Here is a 22,027-nt window from a genome sequence, read left to right on the forward strand (position 1 = left end):
GATGCTTTCTATCTGGAAAAAAAAAAAAAAACAACTCCAGACCAAGTAACATTACTTTTACAATTACAGCTCTTTATTTAACTTGACAGCCAGGCTTGATTTCTCATCTGTTTACTAAGTGATGAGCTACTAAGGTTGCTATGCTTTGCACAGAAAAATTTATGTGCTATTGTAATAGCTAAACAAGAACTTGACAATTATTTGACATATGCTGTGAATGTATTGGAAACAAGTCTGTTTTCTTAATATTTTGGTCATTGGCTGAGGAACTACAGGTTGAAAAGTTTCAGAACATGCAAAGCTAACAAGTGAATGTACATTTTACAAACATAGCTCCTCACATTCACTTATGTTATTTTCCATGCATGCAAAACAAACCACCAAGAGTTACACTGGAAGCAGTAGTTCATTTTTGCACACATTTACAGAAGCTTTGCCAGCAAATTTCAGATCTTTTAATTTTACTGGAGTCTACCATTACAAGCACTGGTACCCTCTTAGTGAAGAGAGAATGACACCTTACATTCTCCTAGCACACACTTAAACGTGGATTTTCTTTTTGAACTCTGTTTCAAGAGAATACTTGAGATCCTATTGCTTATACTTTAAGAAGCACTCTATCAACATGTAATTTCAGTGGATGCTAAATATGATTGCTATTATCTAAAAAGTTTTGAATATAGCATTTTCTCAACACAGGACCTGTAAGAAACCACAAGTACTAGTATGAGCCAAGAAAATATTTAAGAGGTAAGATTTAAAGGTTAGATCAAGCAAGGCAAAATATCTGAATTTGTGAGATGGCAGAAAAAGGTGAAATATGAGAGTGAGACTCCTTATCTATCCAGTTTTCCAAATGCTTACTTCCTCTCATCTGTTTAATATTAAGCAGGATTGAGTCTGGAAAAAAACACTCTAGAGTGAGGAAGAAATTGAGAAAGCGGACTGCCAGTACTAGTTTTGGAGAACACATTCAGTAGCACTGGGATACGCTAGCATTAGGCTTTGTGGGTAAGGTAAGAATTCAGAGTAAATATAGTTAACATACAAACTCAGGAGAAGATGACCAGTTAACCTAATTGTTGCTGTTACCATCATTCACAGGGCTATGACAGTTTATGGTTCAACTAAGAGATGTAAGACATAATCTTCAAAAGAAGACAAGGAATGGTAAAAAGATGATGAGATAAACTGATTGTTGCAACCAGCATGAGTCACAGGGATATTACAAACGCTGCTGTCAGTTTGCCTCATATCTTGACATAAGTGGCAGCAATTAAAGGCTAAGACCATAACTACTGTTTGGGTTTATATGATGCAGGGTAGTCACACTGGCCCCGAGAAAGGTCAGTTCTAATCTGAATTATGGGCTGTGCTAGAAGAGTACCATGAACTAGCAATTTTCAGTTCCAGCTGTAACATAAGTGTGGGCTAACAGCAAAGGAATTCCAGAGACGATGCCATCTAGTGAGTACCTCTGTAAGCACCGTGCATGAATCTAAACTTGAATGTGGTGTGGCAGATTGTTGGAAAATTGGAGCTAAACAGAAGGCCCGTATATGGATTTAGGTATGGGATTCAGTTCAAAGCGAAGAGTTAAAGAAAAAGAGGGTCAACAAAATCTGGCAGAGTAACAGGGAGGCTAGCACAGACATTGGGAGGAAAAAAAAAACAAAACTCAAGCAACAAAAAAAAATACTGGTCTAAAGCTGGAAACTCTTGGACTTCACCTTATCCTATACAGACAGCAAGTTCTTGTGCAAGACTAGTGACATTCAGCTAATTCGACTTAAGTTCCCAGTTTGGCCAAGACCCTGTTATAAAGCACAGTGAAGGACAATCCCTGCAGGATTGCAGGAGACTCCTGCCTGGACTACACTTCCCAGCACACCACACGAAACCCACTGCAGTGGTAATTGAAAGTAGTAAAAGTAGTAAAAAGTAGTAAAAACTTACTTTCCCCTTAAAACTGCTGGGCTAAAGCTACAAATTCACTCCAAGATCTCTAGGGCAGAATGCTACCATTTAATACTGAATGCCTGCTTTTCAGGATTGAATGCTGCCTTAAAAACACATGGACTTGTTTTAACTGTGTTAATATACACTTTGCTCCACTTACAACTGCCAAGAGGACAGTTTTAAGCTGTTGTGTGGTTTCAGCTCACTCATCAGCCTTTATGGATGGCTGAACTCAGCCACCCAATTATGCTGCTTTGCAATTACGGTCAAGTCCCAAATGGATGCTCATATTCTTTAATGCTTGAGCTTTTAGTAAAAACCAGTTAACACTTACAGAGAAAATAACGGATTACATACCAATACCATTTCAAACTTTTGTTAACTTATTTTTTTCTCCAAATTGTTTATGTTTGCATTCTATTAAAATGAAACTTAAACTGAATGTAACTAACTGAATAATCTGCAATCTTAGCGATTACACTAACTTTTACCATTCTCAATACAGGAAAAACGATGCAGTCATGCAGCCTCTGTACAACCCACTACAGGATTCCCTGTATTATTTTCTTTTTCTAGCTTTATAATTAAATATTGCACTAATATGTGAGTATTGCATATTAGCATAACATAGGCGAATACATGAACAGATATCCCATCCTTCATATTTACGTTGTTTAATGTAAAAGACAAAGTATCCTATGAACTTTTTTACAGTAGACCAAGAGATAAGGTTAAGCCTTTACTAAACAAAAATTAACTTAGTTTTTCTACTACCTGTGTAAGGGATTTCAGTGATGGTCTGTGTAGGGCCACTGTGGGAAATTACAAGCTGCACACCGCTGTGGGAACACGACCCTGGAGAGGGGAGCTAGGAGGGTTGTTATTGAGCAGGATGTTGCTGCTGTCCGGGAACCGCTGTTAGACAGCAGGGCACGTACTTGGCAGGCCTTGCTGCGTGCGCTGGCCACGCGTGCACCAACACCTGGTCAGTACTCTGCCACTGAATCTGCTGAGGGTATAAACAGAGGCGGCTCAGAGCAGAGGGAGTGAGAAAGGACTCAGAGCACACTCTATGAATGACAGGAGATGCCCTGAAGGTCCTGTGCCTACCTCCCTTCTCTGCTCTGACCCCACTGATCATCATCCTCCTGCTCCGCAGTGTCTCCGGCTTAGTCGGGGTGGTAAGACTCTCACAAAGGGAAAACAATACACCGGTAACTGCTTATGCTAGGAACTGTAACTGCTTATGCTGGCAACTGCTTATGCAAGGCTATAATAGAGCAATAAATACTGTTGTGCTTTTAAATATCATATGTTGGGTGACCTTTGTGCATAGGAATCCTATGAACCGGTTACACTACCTAACAAGGTTTTAAATTTACTGTTATAATTTGTAAAGGTATGTAAATTTATGCAGATTTTTTCTGAAACAGTCTAAAAACTTATTAACAGACATAGTTTCAGAGCAACACTCTCTCTCTTTCCCTGCCCCTGCCCCTTCCCCCCAGGCTGATCATTGCAGCTATCACAACACCAGACTTATAAGGTACGGACATTCACCAGTCTATTGGTATCTACTTTCACTTCTGACAATTAACAATCCTTTTGCATACAATAGTCTTCGTACCAGAGTTCATCTCAGTTCATGCTCACTGAGTGGGTGCACCCATCACAAACTTTCTTTTGCTAGCCTGAAAAGCAAATGCATGCAGAACTACTAAGCATAAAACTGTCTACAGACACCATACTTTTTGCTGTTAAAGAAACATCACTGAAAAATCTGAAGACTGATGCCTTCTGTTTTCCAAAAAAATATGCTGCGTCTGCCTGCATTTGTACCATAGCTGCCAAATTCCCAAACAATCTTTGTAAGAAATAGCAAAGCAAGGCCAGTGGTGATGCAGTCCTCCTCCTGTTGGCCATGCATTCTGGCTTATTTAGAAAAACTGTAGGCCATGGGAAATCACTAAGATTGATTTCTTCTATGTACTTGTTTCCATCCTCCCAAAGAGGAGGACAATTAGTACCAACTGTGAGGGGTTTTCACACAAAATATGATACTTAAATCAATCCTATTAAAGTTAATTTGACTTGTCCATAAAGCTGGAACAGATTACAGTAGTTGAGGGGCATACAACAAACCAAGATCATAATGCATATTTGCAAAGGTGGCCATGAAGACATTAACAATTATATTTCACACCTGGCAAACTGGATCTAAATTGAAAGATTCTAACCTTTTTGTTATTTATAAAAGCAAGCTTAATGTAACAGAAGTTTGTTATATCACTTTAGATAGCTACAAGGATGTATTATTCTGTACTCATTACAGAGGAACTACCTTGATCAAATTGTTTCCAAGATTTTTAACACCTCTCCAGATGTCATAGGAATGGATTACCCAGGGAAATTTCTCTTCTGTGGATAACATATGTAATTCTTAGATTACTTAATTATGGTGTATTTTCTACAGTTTATTCCTATGCCCTACGTGATATTTAACAAAAGACTATTTTCTGAAATGATTTATTATAATTACCCCCAAATTACAGCAAGTAAGTATGCTAGGCTGACAGCTCAATAATTACTCCCAAAAGCTACTGTACACTATCATGTGCAATATTAATACCAATGCCTGCCTTATAGCCACTGACAATGTGTATAAGTACCTAAGTTATACAATTTAAACACATTTTATTATCCTATTTAAATAAGAATAGCACTTTATATTCAATCCTCTTCAAAATGCATGCGTGAAGTCATACACAGCATATTGTCAGTTAATTGCATTATTCTAAATAACTACTTTTGCAATTAAGTACATTAGTAGTTTTGTAATAATTTTCAGTACCTTCAGAACAGAACTTTGCATTGTTATGAATTTCACTTGTACCCAATATTAAAACTAAAACCAAACAAACAAACAAACAAAAAATCAGACTTTTAATCAACTGAGTAATTTGGGCATGATTAATGACATTTTAAAGGTGTTCCTTTTAGGTCTAATTCACAAAAACCTCTTTACAGAGTTCAGACTTCATACACAGGTGGAAATACTTCATTCACTGTATTATCTGACTGAAGTAAAATTTGCTGCTTTTAACAAATTTGAAACAAACCTGTACACTGAACAAACGGCACAGGATGAAGTGAGAAGGCAGTAAGCCTGAAAACGTATGCTGTCAACTATATAAAGCTGGCTTATTCCTTTTGAGCAAGGCATACGGGGGTTAATTAATATTTCTGGGTTATTTTGAACATAACAATCAATTCTATCTTGAAAAAACAATTTAGATTTTTCAGCTAACCCAGTGCCCACCAAGAGCTGTAATACCTTTCGTCATATTTGTATTTTTGCTTATTTGATATTCAATAATTTCAGGCACCATAGATCATAGAATAGTGTCTGTACAGTCTGTAGAAGGTGAATGAAAATCTGGGACAGCACAGCCATATAGCCCAGTTACCTGAAACCAGCATTATTTAGTCTATTTTTTTCCACTTAATATATAGGCTATTAAGAAGGCCTCATAAAATCTCCCATATCTAATTAGTTTTCTAATTTGGAGTTTAACATACTGAACCTTCAAATAAATCCGTGGACAACCAGATTTGTGAAAGACTACAATCTTTTAATAAAGCAATCACATTTCAAGTGCCATATGACTTTACAGACTCTTGTCTTTTCCTTATTTGTACAAAAAAAAATTACTGAGTTGCAGCCCAAACCACAATCAAAGCATCTTTATTTTCTCAACAAAAGCAACAGAACAGACCAATTCCTCAGTACTTTGAAGATGGTATTTTAGATCTACTGCATGCTAGTACCGCCTCTTTTTTTCTGGGCATGCACTAGAGTAAAAAGAACTACTGAAAGGAAAAGTTATTGTAATAAATAACTTTCTCAGAATCCTAGAAAAGTTTTGGCAAATGTGCTGCACTGCAGCTAAGTGGAGCTGCTAACACAGCGCGTGCTGCTTATCTTTTGCTTGCAAAGGCATTCAGTTCAGAATTCTGCAATTATGGTGGCTTGCCATCTGACAGCCCCAAGAGATCCACACTTAGGCTATCTACAGAAACTAGTCTTATAACAAAGTAGCCAGTCTACAGTCCAGAAGGTAATACTATAATGATGAAAAAAATAAAGTCACAGGAATTGGGAATGCAGGAAACCCTGGATTCTAGTTTCAGGGTACATGCTCCACACAACCTCTGATCAGAGGAACAGGACTCTAAACTGGCATTCATAGTAAGTGAAAATAAAAATAAAGCACACGTAGAAAAATACAGCAGCACGGTTAAAGAGATGTTCATAAACACCTAAAAATATTATTTCAGGGCATATATGGAAAACAACGTAAAAAAGCAAGAAGCTACCTTTCAGCAGTCTCTGCTGAAGAGGTTTCTGACACGTCTTCAGCTTTTAGCACTGACCTTCCATCAGTGTCTTGTTTCACTTGGGATTTGTTGCAGACATCACGTCTGTGTTTGTATTTGTCCTTTCTAAACAAATATGACAAAATTTAACTACCAAAAAGGCAAGTGCGAACATGAAACATAGCTCCGCTTTTAGTTTACTTACAAATCCAGCAAAAAAATTGGCAACTTCAGCATGCGAGAACACATTCAGTCTTTCTCTAAGGGACATTCACCTTCCTATTTGTTATTTTATAGATGTTATTGACTGAGCCCTTCGTTCTCTCCAGACTCTTTCTCCTCCTTTTTTCTTTTTTTTTTTTTTTCCTGAAGGAGAACACAAGAGAGTCTACCAGGCCTTCTTGGTGGTGTTGAAGGTGACGATGGAGCAGATGATGATGACATTGCAAGCTTTCAAATGAGAGATGACTAAATGATGCAGAGTTAATGCTTTGCAAAACAACTTATTTTGGAATAACACCTTAGTTTCTAAATGACAACCAGATACAGCAGTTCTGGTTCAGAATTACAGCTGGCTCCTCACATCCAGCCTGCAGATAACCACATCCGTCCCCCGCAGCCACTCCAGACGCGCCCAGCGCTGTCCCGGCCTCCCTGAACTGCATCACCTTTCCCAGATTCCGGCAGGTGAGACCCCCCTCCTGCCCCCGATCCGAAGGAGGGGTTAGGGGCCCCAGCTGACGAGGAGGAGATCCAGCGGGCCGCACCCTCCCGTGTAGCCGCCACCGGCGGACACCTCCTCCGCCCGCCCCGCTTCAGGACGAGCGGCACTCCCGGGGGGGAAAGCCCCGCCACCGGGACCACTTCACAACCTCCTCCTCCTCCCGCGGCCCGGCCGGGGCACTTCCCGAGGGAGAAGGCGGGACCCGCGTCCCCACTACACCCGCCGGGAGGGGGCTGAGGCGGGCGGGACGGTGGGCCCGGCCCTCCCCGCCGCCTCGCCGCTCCGCCTCCCGCACGTTACCCGCGGCTCCCCGCGGGCCGCTGACCCGGAAGCGCTCTGCCCGCGCGGCCCGGCGCGGCGCGGCAGGGCCGGCTGCGGAGGCGGAAGATGGCCGAGTCGCCGGAGGAGGTGGCGGTGCTGGTGCAGCGGGTGGTGAAGGACATCCGCAACGCCTTCCAGCGGAACCCCCACATGTGAGTGGGGCCGGGGCGGGAGCGCTACCCGCCCTTAGTTCTCGGTGGGCGGGGGTGTGGGGTCCGCCCGGCGCGGAGCGGCGCCCGGCGGGGCCGGGTGCCGGGCCCAAGGTCACGCCGTGAAGGGCCGCCGGGACCAGCCGCGTTTCCCCGCCCGGCGCAGGGGCTTCAGCGGGGCGCCTCCCCGGGGCGTGCCCGCCGGCGGGGCGGGAGGGCCGGCGCCGGGCGGCTGCTCCGGCACCTGTGTTTCATGGCGGCGGGTCGCGGGTTCGCTGCTGCCCCGCACGTCTTGTGTGCGCGCCTCCTGCCGCCTCCTCTCCTGCGTGACGCCGCGTCCCTGCTGCGGGAGCCCGAGCGGGCAAAAAAGGCCTCCTCCACAAAAAGCTCAAGTCGGGAAGCGGTGACTTATCTTTTTAAAGACATGACCTTAGATGAACTTCGCTTGCCCTCGGGGTTTGGCGCTGTTAACGCACTGGTAGCCGGGGTGGGACTGGCCTGTGCCTGCGGGTGGGCCGGGCAGCCGGCTCCCTGCGTGGCTGGGGCAGAGCCTTGGCGCCGCTGGAAGCAGCTCTGGGGCTTGGAGCCTGCCGAGCTGCTCCCGCATGCGGATCGACAAACGCCGCCTTCAAATCTGCATCTGTTGGGAGAGATGCCAGTGCTTTTCACTGCGTGCTGTACAGAGTGACTGTGTAAATACAAACTGCAGTTACTGCTTTCTTCTGAGAATCAGATTTATCTAACAATCTGGGGCTCAGATGGTCCGCGTTTTATTTTCCGTTCCGCTCCTGACCCTGATTTAGGTACGTCCTGTATTTTTGTTTTCCTTCCTCATCCTTTGTTGTTTTAAGACACAAACTGTTTAGGGAAGTATCTTTCTATTTATGTAAACTCCATATTGGTTATGGCAAATGAGATAGCACACAGTGGATAATGACTTCATAACTTCAGTACAGTGTATTTGTATCAGTTGGAAACGCTGCAGTCTCTGAGGTGGTGACCTACTAATCTGTTCCAGGAGATGGTATGCTAAGAAAATACATAAGAAAATTTTACAGGCACTTAATGTATCCCTTTGCTTAAAAGAGAGGATTAGAATGAATACCTTCCTGTCTACAAAAATGTAGTAAGCAACTTGGGTGGGTGTCCAGGTTTTAAAATACAGCATATGGATGCTGCCTAAAAAAGAACTGCGTTTTGCCATAAAGCTTCATTTTTAGGTTGTGAGGCATAATGTGCTGTAAACAGCCAGTATTTGTGAATGAATGTTCTGATTCTTCTAAATTCCTGCTCCTTCACCAGTATTGTTACTGGTTGCAAACTTAGAGCTTGTGTTTTTGAAGAATACGCTGCTGTTGCTGTTTTCTTTCATGGATGCAATCTCAGAGATCAAAGTAGGCTGCAAGAGTTGCATGCTCTGAGACTGATGCGCTGTGTCATGCTTTGAGTGAGGAAGCATGAGCTACTGCTAGCTTACCCTCTAAAGCAGAAAAAGTGGCAATTCTGTCTGCTAGATTCCTGAACTGCAGTGCTTGACATGGGACTATGCATGGCCAGTGTAGGCTGTGGGCTCCTTGCTATGATGACTCTCTGCCTCTAGAGCACCAGGTTGCAGCCATGCTGGCCAGATGTCTTCATGTGTCTTAGAGATGTCTTGTCTTTCTGCTGGTGGCCAAGACAGTTGTAACCAACTGCAGTCCCTGACAGATGTTACCCTCTTCAATTTAGCGGCCTGTTTGTGTCACAGATCCAGATCTGAATTCTTTTTTGTGGCATCTGCCTGGCTTCTCTGAAAATAAGGGATCTCCCATGTGCATGATGTTTCTATTCATGTCTCAGACTTTTGTTCTCTACTCATCTCTCTTCCAGCATTTGTTGTCCCTTGTCTTTGTTTACTTGCCCCCTTTGCATCTGTCAGAATTAGTGTTTTGTTCTGTCAGATTCATAGTTTTTTAGGTTTTAAAGGAGATGTTGTCTCTGGTCAACTCCAAAAAGCGTATAAAAATAGTTTTAGGCTGAGTAGAATGTTGAATTGTTGTTTCTCGGTTTTTGCTTTAAATTAAATGTGCAACAAGATTGTGCATCTTTTTAAGCCGAGCTTACTTCTAACTAGATATATAAGACAGAATTATTTTTGCCTTGCCTCTCTGATAGCTCCATTTTCTTCAGTTGGCATGCTAGCTTTCAATTTTGTCAGGCTATGAAATTTACTGGAAGATACTTTTACCCAGTCCTGCAAGCATGGGTCCTGATAAAGTCATACAGGAGAGGTATCCCACTGGAACTGAATGGATCACCAACAGTGAGCAGATCAATGTATACTTTCTTTTAGTACTTTGCTGTTCTTTTGCATGTGAAACCAAACAGAAATAGACTCGCTTATGAAAAAGGTACATGAATTTGATGGACGTAATTGGAAAGATGAACTCTTAGATGGTAGCCCTGCATTTGTGTACAAAATATGAGGATACTATTTGTGGTTTGCCAAGAATAATTGTCACTGTAGGTTAATTTTTTTTTTTTTTCTCAATTAGTCACGTTGTTAATGTAGTAAAAATACCACACTTTATTTTGTTACATTTGAAACTCTAAATCAGTGTTTCTGCTGGTGTGATTACAAATTTCTCTGCAGGGGATTCAGGAAGAAACATACTTCTTAAGTCTTTACTGTAGCCCAGTATTAAATTTGTCTTTTTGTTAGATTCTTTAATACCTTTGTGCAGCTTTGATACTTCCAAATATAGCAATATAAGTAAAAATAATTTGCTTATAATACTTAGTGAGAGGGGTCATCAGTGCAGAACTTTGTTATTGTGGCAGAAGTTTCCAGTCAAGTGGAGATTAATGTGAGAGCAAACAAAAGGAGACTCCTAGAGAGTCGAAGTGTCTTATTTATAGCTCCGTTAGAAGCAAATATTGGCTAGAAGTACTTTAGAGTTCAGTAATATATTACTGTTCTTTCATTTATGAAAGATTTTGGTTGTACCACTAAGATAATGACTAATCATAATGTGGAGATTAATTTATTATTTGAAATTCTGAAAGAGAATCGTGTATACGAGGCACTGCATGATAAGGACAAAAAAAAAAAAAAAAAGTTTCCACTCTTGCATTTGGATCCCTTCTTCCCTACCTTTCAAATGTTGTAAATTTATTAACCGTGTAGTGAATTAATGAGACTTGTTTTAATGTACAAATACGCACAATTCAAGTGTCCATGTGCTGGATTGTCTTCCAGTGTTAAGAGCTTTTTATAACTGCAGAAGTATTCAATTACTTAGGTCCAGTCTTTATTGTCAGTAGAATCGTAGTTGCATCGTGTCCACCATTGTACTTCATTCAGATCTCCCAGCCATTATTTAATATACTCTGCCTAATTCTGTGGGGAGAGCTTTGGTTATTTTAAAGACAGAAGAAAACAGAGAAAGTCCCTTCACATGGGGTACCTAAAACTGAAGATCCATCACAGTAGCATCAACAAGAAAGGCCTCCTTCCCTAGCAGTACTGTTGTGTTGCATTTTTCTGAAAGATGGAACTTTTTTGTATCTCATGGTTTTAAAAGTTTAAAGTAGGTTGTCGATGGTTTATTTTGGGGAGGGCCATTGAATATCTGAGTCAACAGACTGGGGCTCTTGAAGCAGGTCCTTTAGTGGCTTGCCAGTACTGTTCTGCCATGGCGGAGGTTTGCGCTATGGACCAGGTCTGGATTATGCAGCTCCATGGTCTCCTGGGTCTCATCTTGCTCATCTTTTCCAGTCTCAGCACAGGTTGAAGAGGCTCTGTAATGGCTGCAGACTTCATGACAACCGAGCTAAAATCTTCCACTAAGTTCCGGCTTCTTCCACAGTGTATTTTAGGAATGTGAACTAGTGTAGAATCCTGCAAAGACAGAGATAATTAATGCAGTTTTTTGAACATGACTATGGTTTTTGCTTTGAGGAAAATAAATGTAAAAGCACCAAATAACCAAATTCAAGAGAAAGTGTCAGAAAACTGAAATCTAAGGAGAGAAATTAAATCTTACTTTCGTAGTAGATGGTGCTTCTGATACTACAAAATACTGACAAGCAGCAGCCCTCAATTGGTGATTTCTTCAGTATTGTTGAGCAGCTTGCACATGTCTCTTAGCCTAAATGTAGGCATCCTCCATCCTGCAATGAGTTTGGGCAGTCCTGTCATGAACAGGCATGTCTTCTGTCACATAGCCAAGGACAGTTTGCACAAGTGAAGGGTACTTCAGCCACTTCATTTTACAAGCACTAACTCAGTGGTGCCTGCATGTGAGTCCTGCTGAAGATTTCTTCAAGTACACGATGGAGCAGAGGCTACAGACCTGAGGGGCCTTCAGGAGCAGGAATAGATGGTGGTTTGAATGAATTGTTCTGGCTGTGAGATAGGCACGCCCCCTTAGGTAAATCTGCCCTCCTGGTATTTTGCATCGTGAATTCTTTTCCTTTGCAGAAACTGAATGCTCTGTAGGATTTCTGAACCACACTTACCAAAACCAGTAGTGAGGTGCTGGAGACAAAATTTCTACCAAATGGCAAGCCCTGGTTTGCATCTTAGCAAAAGCTGGGGAGTTACCAGATAAAGCATTTTTTGTGTTGCACTGTATCTTGGTGAATTTCGTTATGCAGCGGTCTAGTAATCTGCCAATTTTGGCTAGCTGAGCCTGTTCTGGAGTTGGGATGTTTCAGGCTGACTTGTCAGCTCTGTGCAAACTGCACCTGTCTGTCATTTCAGCATGTTTAAAGCAGTGTTGTGAAACTTAGCTCTCCTGAGTCAGACTTTTTGTATTTGGTAAGATGTGAAGATGTGGATGTATTGTGTTTTTTTTTTTCTGTGTTTTTTTTTTTTGTTTGTTTGTTTTTCCTCTGCTTGCTGTTTACCTTTGGTATACTATTTATAAGCAATAACTGGTAGATTTTTGTGGTAATTCACAGAGTTAATTAGGAAAGCTGTGAGTGACTGCATCTTCGTTGCAGGTGGGGATCTGTATGTCCTTATATGCAAAGCCAGGCAAAGTTTGGCCAAGGACTGGGTTTAACATTCATAAAAGAAAGGAGCTAGCAGTAAGTGTAAACTTTAGGCTATGAGGTACCATGTTGAAAGAAGTAGACTGGAATGTCATTTTAGGTCTAATACGACTGGCTTCTTAAAGTGTGTAAGCTGTGTTGAGAGGACCAGCAGGGATGAGGATCTTCCTTTGATAACCATGGCTTGCAATTAGCGGGGTAGGAAAATGCTGGTTTTTCCCTCTCTGTTTTCAGATGACCAAGGAAGGGTAAGGGACCTGAGTGTCTGTTTGGAGATAGAGCCAAGTGATTTGCAAATACTTTACCTCAAGTTACTTGTGCTTTTTGTGTCTTGTGCTGTATGTTGTGACGTAAGGAAGATTAAATCAATTTTCTGAATAAGCAAATATATTCTTAAACAAGCACATGGTATCACTTTTGATTACTTTAGTAATAATCCAATGAGGACACAGAACTAAATCAGTACATTCAGATTGTCCAGTAACAAAACTCATTTATGGTAATTTAGTTGAGGTTCTGGGGTTGGCACTTGGAGTGTAGTTGTAGATCTTGTTGTGAGAAAATTTAAGGTGGAAAATTAGCTTTCTGTCTGAGATCCCAAAAGAAGTCTTTTTCCTGCCTGAGATCTGAGGATCTCCTTCCTCAGTAACAAAATATTCCACTGAACAGGAGTTGGTGGAGAAATCATACATAATGGAAAGTATGAAATAGTGTTGCTTTTTGTCCAGTTGGGTGTGAGTGCTTGACAACCTGTGTTTGTTTTTAAGAAGCTGTTAAAGCTGGTCTTGCAACATCCGTACACACAGAGAAAGCTGAGGAGAAAGTAAAATACAGTATGGCCCTTTGAAACTAAACAGCTGACTCTCTTCTGCTTTGTTTGCTGGCATGAGTTCAGCAGGCTGCCTTGCATAGGAGAGGGGAAAAAGAGGACATGTGGAAACGCACATATTACCGTCTGTGTGATTTTCTTTTGTGTGATCCTTGGTTTCGGAGCACCTGGTCATGCTGCTGCAGGGCACACGTGGGAACCTTTGGGTCAATCAGGTGCCTGTATTGATTAATGCGGTAGCAGTTGTTACAGCTCCATCACGAAGTGAGGGGTACTTGTGTTAATTCAGCTGGGTTAAACTGCTTAGGTCATAATCTGAAAATGCAAAAAAAAAAAAGAGATCTTCCTCATTCAGGATCTTTGGCAAAATCTAGCAAAACTTTTCCAATTATCTTAAGGTGAGAAGAGCCAGAATCACCAAAATGAATCTTCTTAGAGAACACTTAAAGGATTTTGAATTCAAGGTGGCTCATCTAATCAGGCTATTACTTCCAGAGTCATCAGCAAGTCTTAAAATATTTATGTTTTTCTATCACTACAGCATTGTTGAACTAATACAAAATTTTTGTAGTGGCTCTTAACTCAAAACCACAACTGGTTTTTATATTGTGTGTGAGTAAATTGTACAGAGGTAAAATACATTTACTTTTTTGCTAAACTTAAACTTTATTTGTGCCTTAAGACATGTTTGAATCATTTACTCGCCAAGTTAATATATTGCATGAGTTTTGCAGAGAATGGCTTTCTGAAAATGCATCTTATCGTACCTGCAGTCAGGCAAAAATTCAAGGAGGTGAATTGAGGTTAATGAGTACAGATTTCAGTAAAAACAGGGAAAGAGATGATGGACTGACCGAGTGGGAAGCATTGCCAGTCTGCTCCATTGAGAAAAATAATTGGCACCTGCTAGAAATAAGTTTGTTGTATTTCTTTCTGTTTTTAAGAGATGAAATTGGATTAATACCCTGCCCTGAAGCCAGGTATAACCGGAGCCCTATCGTCCTGGTGGAAAACAAGCTTGGTGTGGAGAGCTGGTGTGTCAAGTTTCTTTTGCCATATGTCCACAATAAACTTCTCCTGTACAGACAGAGAAGACAATGGCTGAACAAAGATGGTAAGTTACGCAGTTGGAGAATAGTATCTTATGTGATTCTTAAAGCACATTTTTTAATTTATCGTAGAATCCTTTAGGTTGGCAAAGACCTTTAAGATCATCGAGTCCAACTGTAAGCCTAACACTGCCAAGTCCACTGCTAAACCGTTTTCCTGTCCATGTCAGCTGGCTGGTAACCAACACTCCTGTGTCCTTTTCCGCCGGGCAGCTTTCCAGCCACTCTTCCCCAACTCTGTAGTGTTGCATGGAGTTGTTGTGACCCAAGTGCAGGACCCAGCATTTAGCCTTGCTGAACCATGTACAACTGGCCTCTGCCCATTGATCCAGCCTGTCCAGATCCCTCTGTAGAGCCTTCCTACCATCAAGCAAAACAATACTCTCAGCCAACTTGATGTCCTCTGCAAACTCACTGAGGGTGCACTCTGACCCCTCATCCAGATCATTTACCTTTTTTGACACAACACTGGCCCTTCTTAAAATCAGTTTAACCTGTTCTGAAAGAACTGATTGTTACTGGGAGGGAGGGCAGGCTTTGGATTGTGCATCTTGGCAACCTAAACAAGTTGTAGAGTTGCTTAGTTGAAAATGTAATAATTTCTCTCTAGCCCAGGCTGAAAGGGTTAAAGGGGGGTGATTTATTCCTGTGAGTGATTTACGAAACTGACATTAATCTTTACAGAAAGAATTTTGTCCTGCTTTCCTATGTCAGAAGGCGAACTGTGGTGATGTGTGGATCTAAAGTAAAGGACAAGCACAGTGTTTTTCAGATGTAGGGGTACCAGAAATCATTAGTCCATAGAACTTGGTACTTGTAAAGCTTTGTTTCCTTTTTCATTTGTTTGGTTTGGTTTGGTTTTTGGTTTATTTTACTTGCATGAAAAATACTTTAGCATATGTTGTATATTTTGATTTTTTTGTAAAGAATTGTAAACAGGTATGACATGGGAGATATTTGACTGCCTACAAAGCATCCTATTTTTGTGTGTTTGACCCTCAACAGAGGGTTAATGTGATGTCATTTTGTGATTACCTTTTATTCCTAGGGGATGTATATTTCTAACATGAGTAACTTCCATTTCTTACTTGATCTCTGGGGTTTATGGTTGGAGCTAGTAAGACCTGAATCTCTTTGATAGCTGCCACCAACTTGCTATTGATGCGTTCATTTTTGATAGAAACCAGTGGTTGTGATCTGTTTGCAAATTCAGAATTTATAATGCTGACAATTATACAATTCAATAAAAAGAGCTTTAATATAAGGAATATAAATAGTGTTGATTCTGACATGTGGCCAGAAACAAATTTTGGCATTAAAGAGCTGAACTTGCTAGCACAGACAGTCTTATGAAGACCAGTGGTTCTCATTGCAGAGTTCTTTGCAGGTCTGAGGTAAGAGTTTGTGAGGTGTATTTTAATTGCACTGCAGATCTTCTGCAGGAAGACTTTTAATTTCAGTCTCAAGTGTTACAGAGAAGTATTTCCCTAGAAGCCACTACACAAACAAAAACTTGTTGTTTCAAGCCAAAATACAAACCCCTAAAACTTGTGTCAGTCTTGCATGGGGAGGCTGGAGAACACTGATAGCTGTTAGCTAAAGGGCAGCTGGGTGCCAATGTGCTGACACCCTGCTCCATTCACACCAATCCAGGGGCTTTGCTGCCCAGACACTGTGGCACAAGGCTGCTCTGCCAGGATGGTACGGAGAGTGTCTCTGCTTCCCTTCCAGATGAAACCTCGCAGAACCCTTCCTCTACAAATGCAGATCGTAAAACTGTGTCAGTAAATACTAGAGTGGCATGAAATTTAGATTACTGCCGGTTTTTTGAGGCTTATTTGGTTTTCTTCTTTTGAAAATGAAACTCCATTCTCCTTTGTTTCTTCAGTTACAAAAGTCAGTGTAAAATGTGTGAGAAGAGGTGGTCTGCAGCATTTTCATGTCTATTGAGTTTGTGTCACTACTATTAAACATGATCGGGACCTCACCATGTTAATAACCTGTTTGTAAAGCAAAGTACTACTTATAGAGTGTAGAATGTTTTACCGTAATTGATTTTCACATTTGATAGGAAATTTCAGCAGAAACTGAACTACAGTGGTGGAGGGAATGGAGGTGGAACTCTTTCCTAGGCATGTTTACAGAATTGTCTCTAGTGTGGCGTAAGCAGGCATACTCTATCAAGAGATGTTGCATTTTCTGTACATTTGGAATATCCTCAAGGATTTTCCTCCTACTTCCTCTTTGTAGACAGAAATGCATGCTTGGAATTTGGCAAGGCAGTTATTTTCTTCTGAATGTAGTGAAGGGATAATTGGTTTATTACTGCTGCAAAAATCAGTTGGATATTCTATTGATGCTTCTTTTGGATAATTGAACAAGATGGTGTCTTGGAATCCAGAATCATGATTGTCATCTTGCTGTTGTTCCATTTTAGAAATCCTAGTTTTACAAGACATTTTTATCCTTGCTCCAATTTTTTTTTTTTAATTTACGCGTGCATATTATTTGTGTTATCACAAGATGGTTTCCTGAAATTGCTACAAACTTCTTCTCTTTTTATGCAAAGTATTCTTGTGCATACTCCTGGAATGTGCTTGCCTTCCGTAAATCTGTGTTTCCACAAGACTTCTGAAAAAGCACACCTTAGTGTGATACATTTATCAAAATAAAAATCTGAATACAGCCGTATTGAAAATGAAAATGAGCTGAAAACATACTGTAATATTTGTCCTTTTGCAGCTGAGGAGACTTTAATTTAAAAAAGAACATGTATGTTGTGAGCACCTATCATGCTGTAGTTTGCTTAAAATGCATCTATCAGAAAGTACTTTTAAATTGTAAAGAATAGACATTGGTTTTTGTTACTGACACTGTAATTGTGTGCCAGATCTGTCATAGGACTTGAAAAGTGGCTCACAAGTTACTAAAACTGTGTTGTTAGACATCTCTGGCTCAGAGTCCACATTTCATGAGATCTTTGTGTGTTACTTGTTAATATGTCAATATTAATTACTTGTTAATATGTAAAATGTTAATTGCAACCCTCTTCTGAGAAAGTGTTGGAGAATGTGCTTATGCTACAGCAAAAGACCCGAAGCAGAGTGTTTCTTTAGTGCTGTTGTGGATCTGGATGTAGGAAGCCCACTCAGACTCAGGGTTTGCTTATAATGTTGATCTTGCTGAGCTGAGAGCGTTTCTAGGAGTAGCGTTTGTGCCCAATACCGGACTTATGCATTATAGATTTATGGTTGGACTTGACGATCTCAAGGGTCTTTTCCAACCTAAATGATTCTTTTCAACATGAAAGAACTGGATATTGCTGTGAGATTTTCCTTTTGTCTGCTTCTTTCCTTTGATAATGTCCAGGATATAATGAAACTCTGTAACCGGAAAATGGACAAAATGGTAGACAAGCTTCTTGGGCTCAGTTTGGTTCTGTTTCAGACCTTTGACAATACCAGAATAGTAATGTTAACAGGAAATCATTACTTAGTAGGGTAAACAAACTATATTCTTGCAAGTGGAGTCATGTAGACTATGAAAACCGTTTCTAAAAAGTATTCAAAAGACTGAGCTAGGCGGTAATAAGCTTTTGCTTAATGTGTCTCATCAACCATACAATGGTAGTACCTAATAATTACTAAAACTATTGTATTTACAAAATCAATACTAAGAAGTTCAGGATTTTTTATGACTTAATTCAGAACTGCCTTTAATTGTGGTGGGTTTTTTGTTGTTGGTTTTTTTGTTGTTGTTGTAGCATTTTGCTGTTTCTCTACTTTTCCTCTTATCCTGCGCTGCATCTTCATTTACTTTTCCCTCTTATAGCGAACACCTTTCCTTCCTTTAACAAATGAAAAAGTCCTGCAGATAGATCTGTGTTATTGCACAGTCCTGTTGGATTGATATGTAACGTGATTGAGCATAGGAGCCTTTAAATGCAGCCCAGCCAACTTTCTCTTCAACTGGTGATTATTTACAAATACGAACAACAGGAAACCCCATCAAACACAAAAAACTCCAAACACAAAAAACTTTAACACTAGCTTCTCCCCTTGACAAGAGAGTCACATATATTTTAAATTTGCTTTAGGTTATATTTAATCTAGACTGCCAGGAAATTGCTGGCTTAGTGTAATTTTTGAAACATACTGTGAAGAGTTCAGAGCATCAGATCTAGGTTGATTGACACTTCCCGTGGTGAAGCTGGATGGGGTAGAAGTGCAATTAGCCAAATAAAGGTATTTAGCCTTCCTTTTGTGTTAGCAACAAAGCTAGTACTTCATGACTCTTTTTTTTCTTTGAAGAAACTCTCGGTTGCCATGTAGTAGGTAGGCACTGTGAGTTTGACGTCAAGAGATATCTTACCTTGGATGAGTTATTATTAGCTCTTGGCTTACTGCATTTTGAAAGGTAATTTGTGTGTGTTGTTTATGACACAGGGCAATAATAGCAGAATAATCGGAGCATTTCTTTATATATATTAATGATATGTAAAACTCAGATATTTTTAAAAACACGGAATAACTAATATTTTGAGACAGTAAAATGGGAAATCTAGATGAAACAGTGACAGCTCACTGTTTAACTATCAATCCTTACAACTGGTGTTTTGTTAAATGTTGCCAATGAAGTTTTTTGAGTGTAAAATTGAAACAGTAGCCAGCAAAACAGTAAGTGTTTAGTTTTACATGTGTGAGTGATCCTCGATATCTCAATTGGGCAATTCATCTGTCTCTATAGATGTTGAAGTACTTTGCTGGTTCAGAGACTGAGTAAGTCAAAGAAAAAGCTCTACATTTAGGCATCAAATTAGGAGGAAGCTTTGTACATCTTGGAAATATTTGTTCCCTGGCAACAAAGAAGGTTTTAAAATTCAAGTTTTAATTAAAGGAAAAAAGATCTCAACTACGCCTTAAGAAAATAAAGTTACGTTTGTTCCTTGAGGTAATTTAAAAAATATGACTATGACAGCTTAGTGCAAAATTGACAGTGTACACTGAAGAATTCTCCCCTCCGCCCCCTCGTATTGTATGATGGCATAACATGTTCCTCCTAAGCAGGAACATCATGGAAAACACAAAATTACTTTGTTTGACATAAATGAACAAGTAGTCATACAGTAATATATAAAGGTATTCTGCTTTCTGACCCACTTAAGTATTAATTTCTCTCAAACTCTTGTTTCAAAGATACGTGAAGCCGTGTTCCTTTGCCTTTTGATTTAATATGCTCCATTATTGTTGCATTTCATCAGTGACTTTAACATTTCATTTTGCAGTCATATTAACTACAGTAACCAGAGATCTAGTTCCAGGAGAGACCCTATTTTTCCTTTTCCTTTCTTTCCTTAAAAAGTAAAAATGCCTCTTATTTGCTGGAGATCACCTGGAGTACAATCTATTTAGTAAGTTAAATGCAGGGTGATTGGGAGGGAATATAGCCAGACTTTCTTGGCAGTAAAAGCCTGGATAGTCACCTTCAAAACCTTCAGTTTTGAAGCAAGTTTCTTCTTATTCAGTTGCAAAATTACTGTGTAAATTTAAGAATTGTGGTTGCAGGATAGGCTTACTGATCTGATGCTGTGTCTCCTGAGACTAGAGGTTAAGGGAGTCAACACAGTGAGAGTCCTTAGTATCTCAAGCTTAAGTGGAGATGCCTCATGGATCCCCCACTGTTACCCTGGTGGGACTCCAACTGCTTGAGTGGTGCAGTGGAGTGCAAAGGCAAACGGAAAGATTAGGTTACAATGAAATTACTCTTCTGTTCTCAGCAACCATATATATGTCTTCTGTTTATGACATTGTTAAAAATAAGTGTAATACGTAAATCTACAATCTGTGCAGTTTGCAAGGATGCAAACAAATGTTCTCTTTGTTCTTTGTAGTGAATTAGTCTTAAAACCTCAGTTTGAAGCTAGACTTTCACTTCAGAATGTATTTAAAGTGCTTTCTGTGCAGTTAGACAGTGGAGTTATTTTGTGATCCTAATTCATGGTTATGACATTTCATTTTCCTAGCTACAGGTTTTTTATAGTATGTGTATTTTTTGTAATGGTGTAGTATATGGCAGCCATCTGCAGCTTAGACTCGTACTGAAATAGTAGATTATATTTTTAACGGTGCTATCTTATTTTAAAATTGTTGGATTTTCTTTGAATAATTCTCTGTTTATGATATACAAAGCACATCTGCAATTAAAATCACTAAATACTCAAGGATTCTATGTAATTGCTGTCCCTTGCTGAGACAGTAGTGTGTGTTTGATTATAGCGGTACAGGTAGAGGTCAGAAGTTTCCAGCTGCAAACTTCTCAGATGGGAGTTGTTAGCAAGACAGAAGCCCATTATTTTAAATAATGAAAAGGGAGGACATGGAAGATTTTGCTCCCTCTTGAATTAAGCTAACATTTCTGGAATGAGATGGAGCAATGTTTTGCAGAGGTGAGCATCCATAGGTACAGCAGCCCATGGAGGAGAGAATTTAATGAAGGGAGTAAGGGAGTGCAGGAAGAATGTTACCGTCTGCAAATAATTACTAATCTTCGTGTCTCTTGTTCAATCATTTTAGAGCTGATAGATATCACATGTACCCTGCTGCTGCTGAACCCCGACTTCACCACTGCTTGGAACGTGAGGTATGTTTTGCTGAGTGAATGACATCAGAAAGACCTGGGCCTTACATGTGAGTCAGCTGTAAGCTATGTTTTATGGGGTAATTAGTGACACAGCAAGAGCTTTTCAGCTCTGTCAAGACTCCTTCAAGGAGTCTTGAAGGAATGCTAAAATTACCCCTCTTTGAGTATCATATCTGAGGCCTTTTGGAATAATAGGTCCATTTGCTGACATTACCAGTGCAGCTCATCAAAGCTGAATAGCCCTCAGTAGATACACTGCAAGAGAAGGGGAGGAAGGTGGCTGTCCTTTGTTCCAGATGCGTTATCCCCTGACCCCGCTTCTTTCTTGTGCATGTTGGGATTAGTCTGGCTTCATCATTGGTCATGCTGCAGCACCTGCCCAGGAGTCATTGCGGAGGAAGAGCAGGAATTTACTTTCTTGCTCTTAATGGAGCCCAGAAGCAACAGTTCTTCACAACCCTGTAATCTGGTAATTTTTGTGTAAACCTCAGAGGTGGGGGAATATTCTCTTTCTACTCCCTAGCTAAGACTGGAGAGAATCTTAAAGGAATAGTTTTAGAAGGGCTGGAGGGCTGACGGAAAATTATATGTTAGTGTCTAGGAGGGCCCTCATTAAAAATAGGCCTTTTGTAGTTAAGATGCATTATTGCAGTAGAAAAAATTAACAAAGTGACCTAGAAACATGATGGCTGAGGGTAGCTGTCAGCCCTAGATATAGCAAATTCAGCTCTTTTTTTTTTTTCTTTCTTTCTTTCTTCTTTCACTGCTGATGTAGTTCTGAAGGATTCTGCTGTGATCTGTATCTTTCTAGCATCTCAGGTCTAAGAAAGGGGGATGAAAGTGATAGCAAAGGGCTTACTGTCATGAAAATGTATAGCTTGAG

At 40.3% G+C, this 22,027-nt stretch overlaps 1 protein-coding gene across 3 annotated transcripts in view; it reads left to right on the forward strand.

Moving 5' to 3' along the window:
* The first annotated feature begins 7,402 nt into the window (after positions 1-7,402).
* PTAR1 (protein prenyltransferase alpha subunit repeat containing 1) overlaps positions 7,403-22,027 on the forward strand; it is a 39,199-nt gene continuing 24,574 nt past the window's right edge. For all 3 annotated transcript variants that reach the window (XM_086769873.1, XM_086769874.1, XM_086769872.1), the window contains exons 1-3: positions 7,403-7,533; positions 14,341-14,510; positions 21,078-21,144. In XM_086769873.1, the coding sequence (XP_086625999.1) occupies positions 7,448-7,533; positions 14,341-14,510; positions 21,078-21,144 (323 nt within the window). In that variant the 5' untranslated portion in view covers positions 7,403-7,447. The remainder of the gene's footprint in view (positions 7,534-14,340; positions 14,511-21,077; positions 21,145-22,027) is intronic.

This window comes from Chlamydotis macqueenii, chromosome Z (assembly GCF_036417535.1).
Source record: "Chlamydotis macqueenii isolate bChlMac1 chromosome Z, bChlMac1.mat, whole genome shotgun sequence".
NCBI classification, from domain to species: domain Eukaryota; kingdom Metazoa; phylum Chordata; class Aves; order Otidiformes; family Otididae; genus Chlamydotis; species Chlamydotis macqueenii.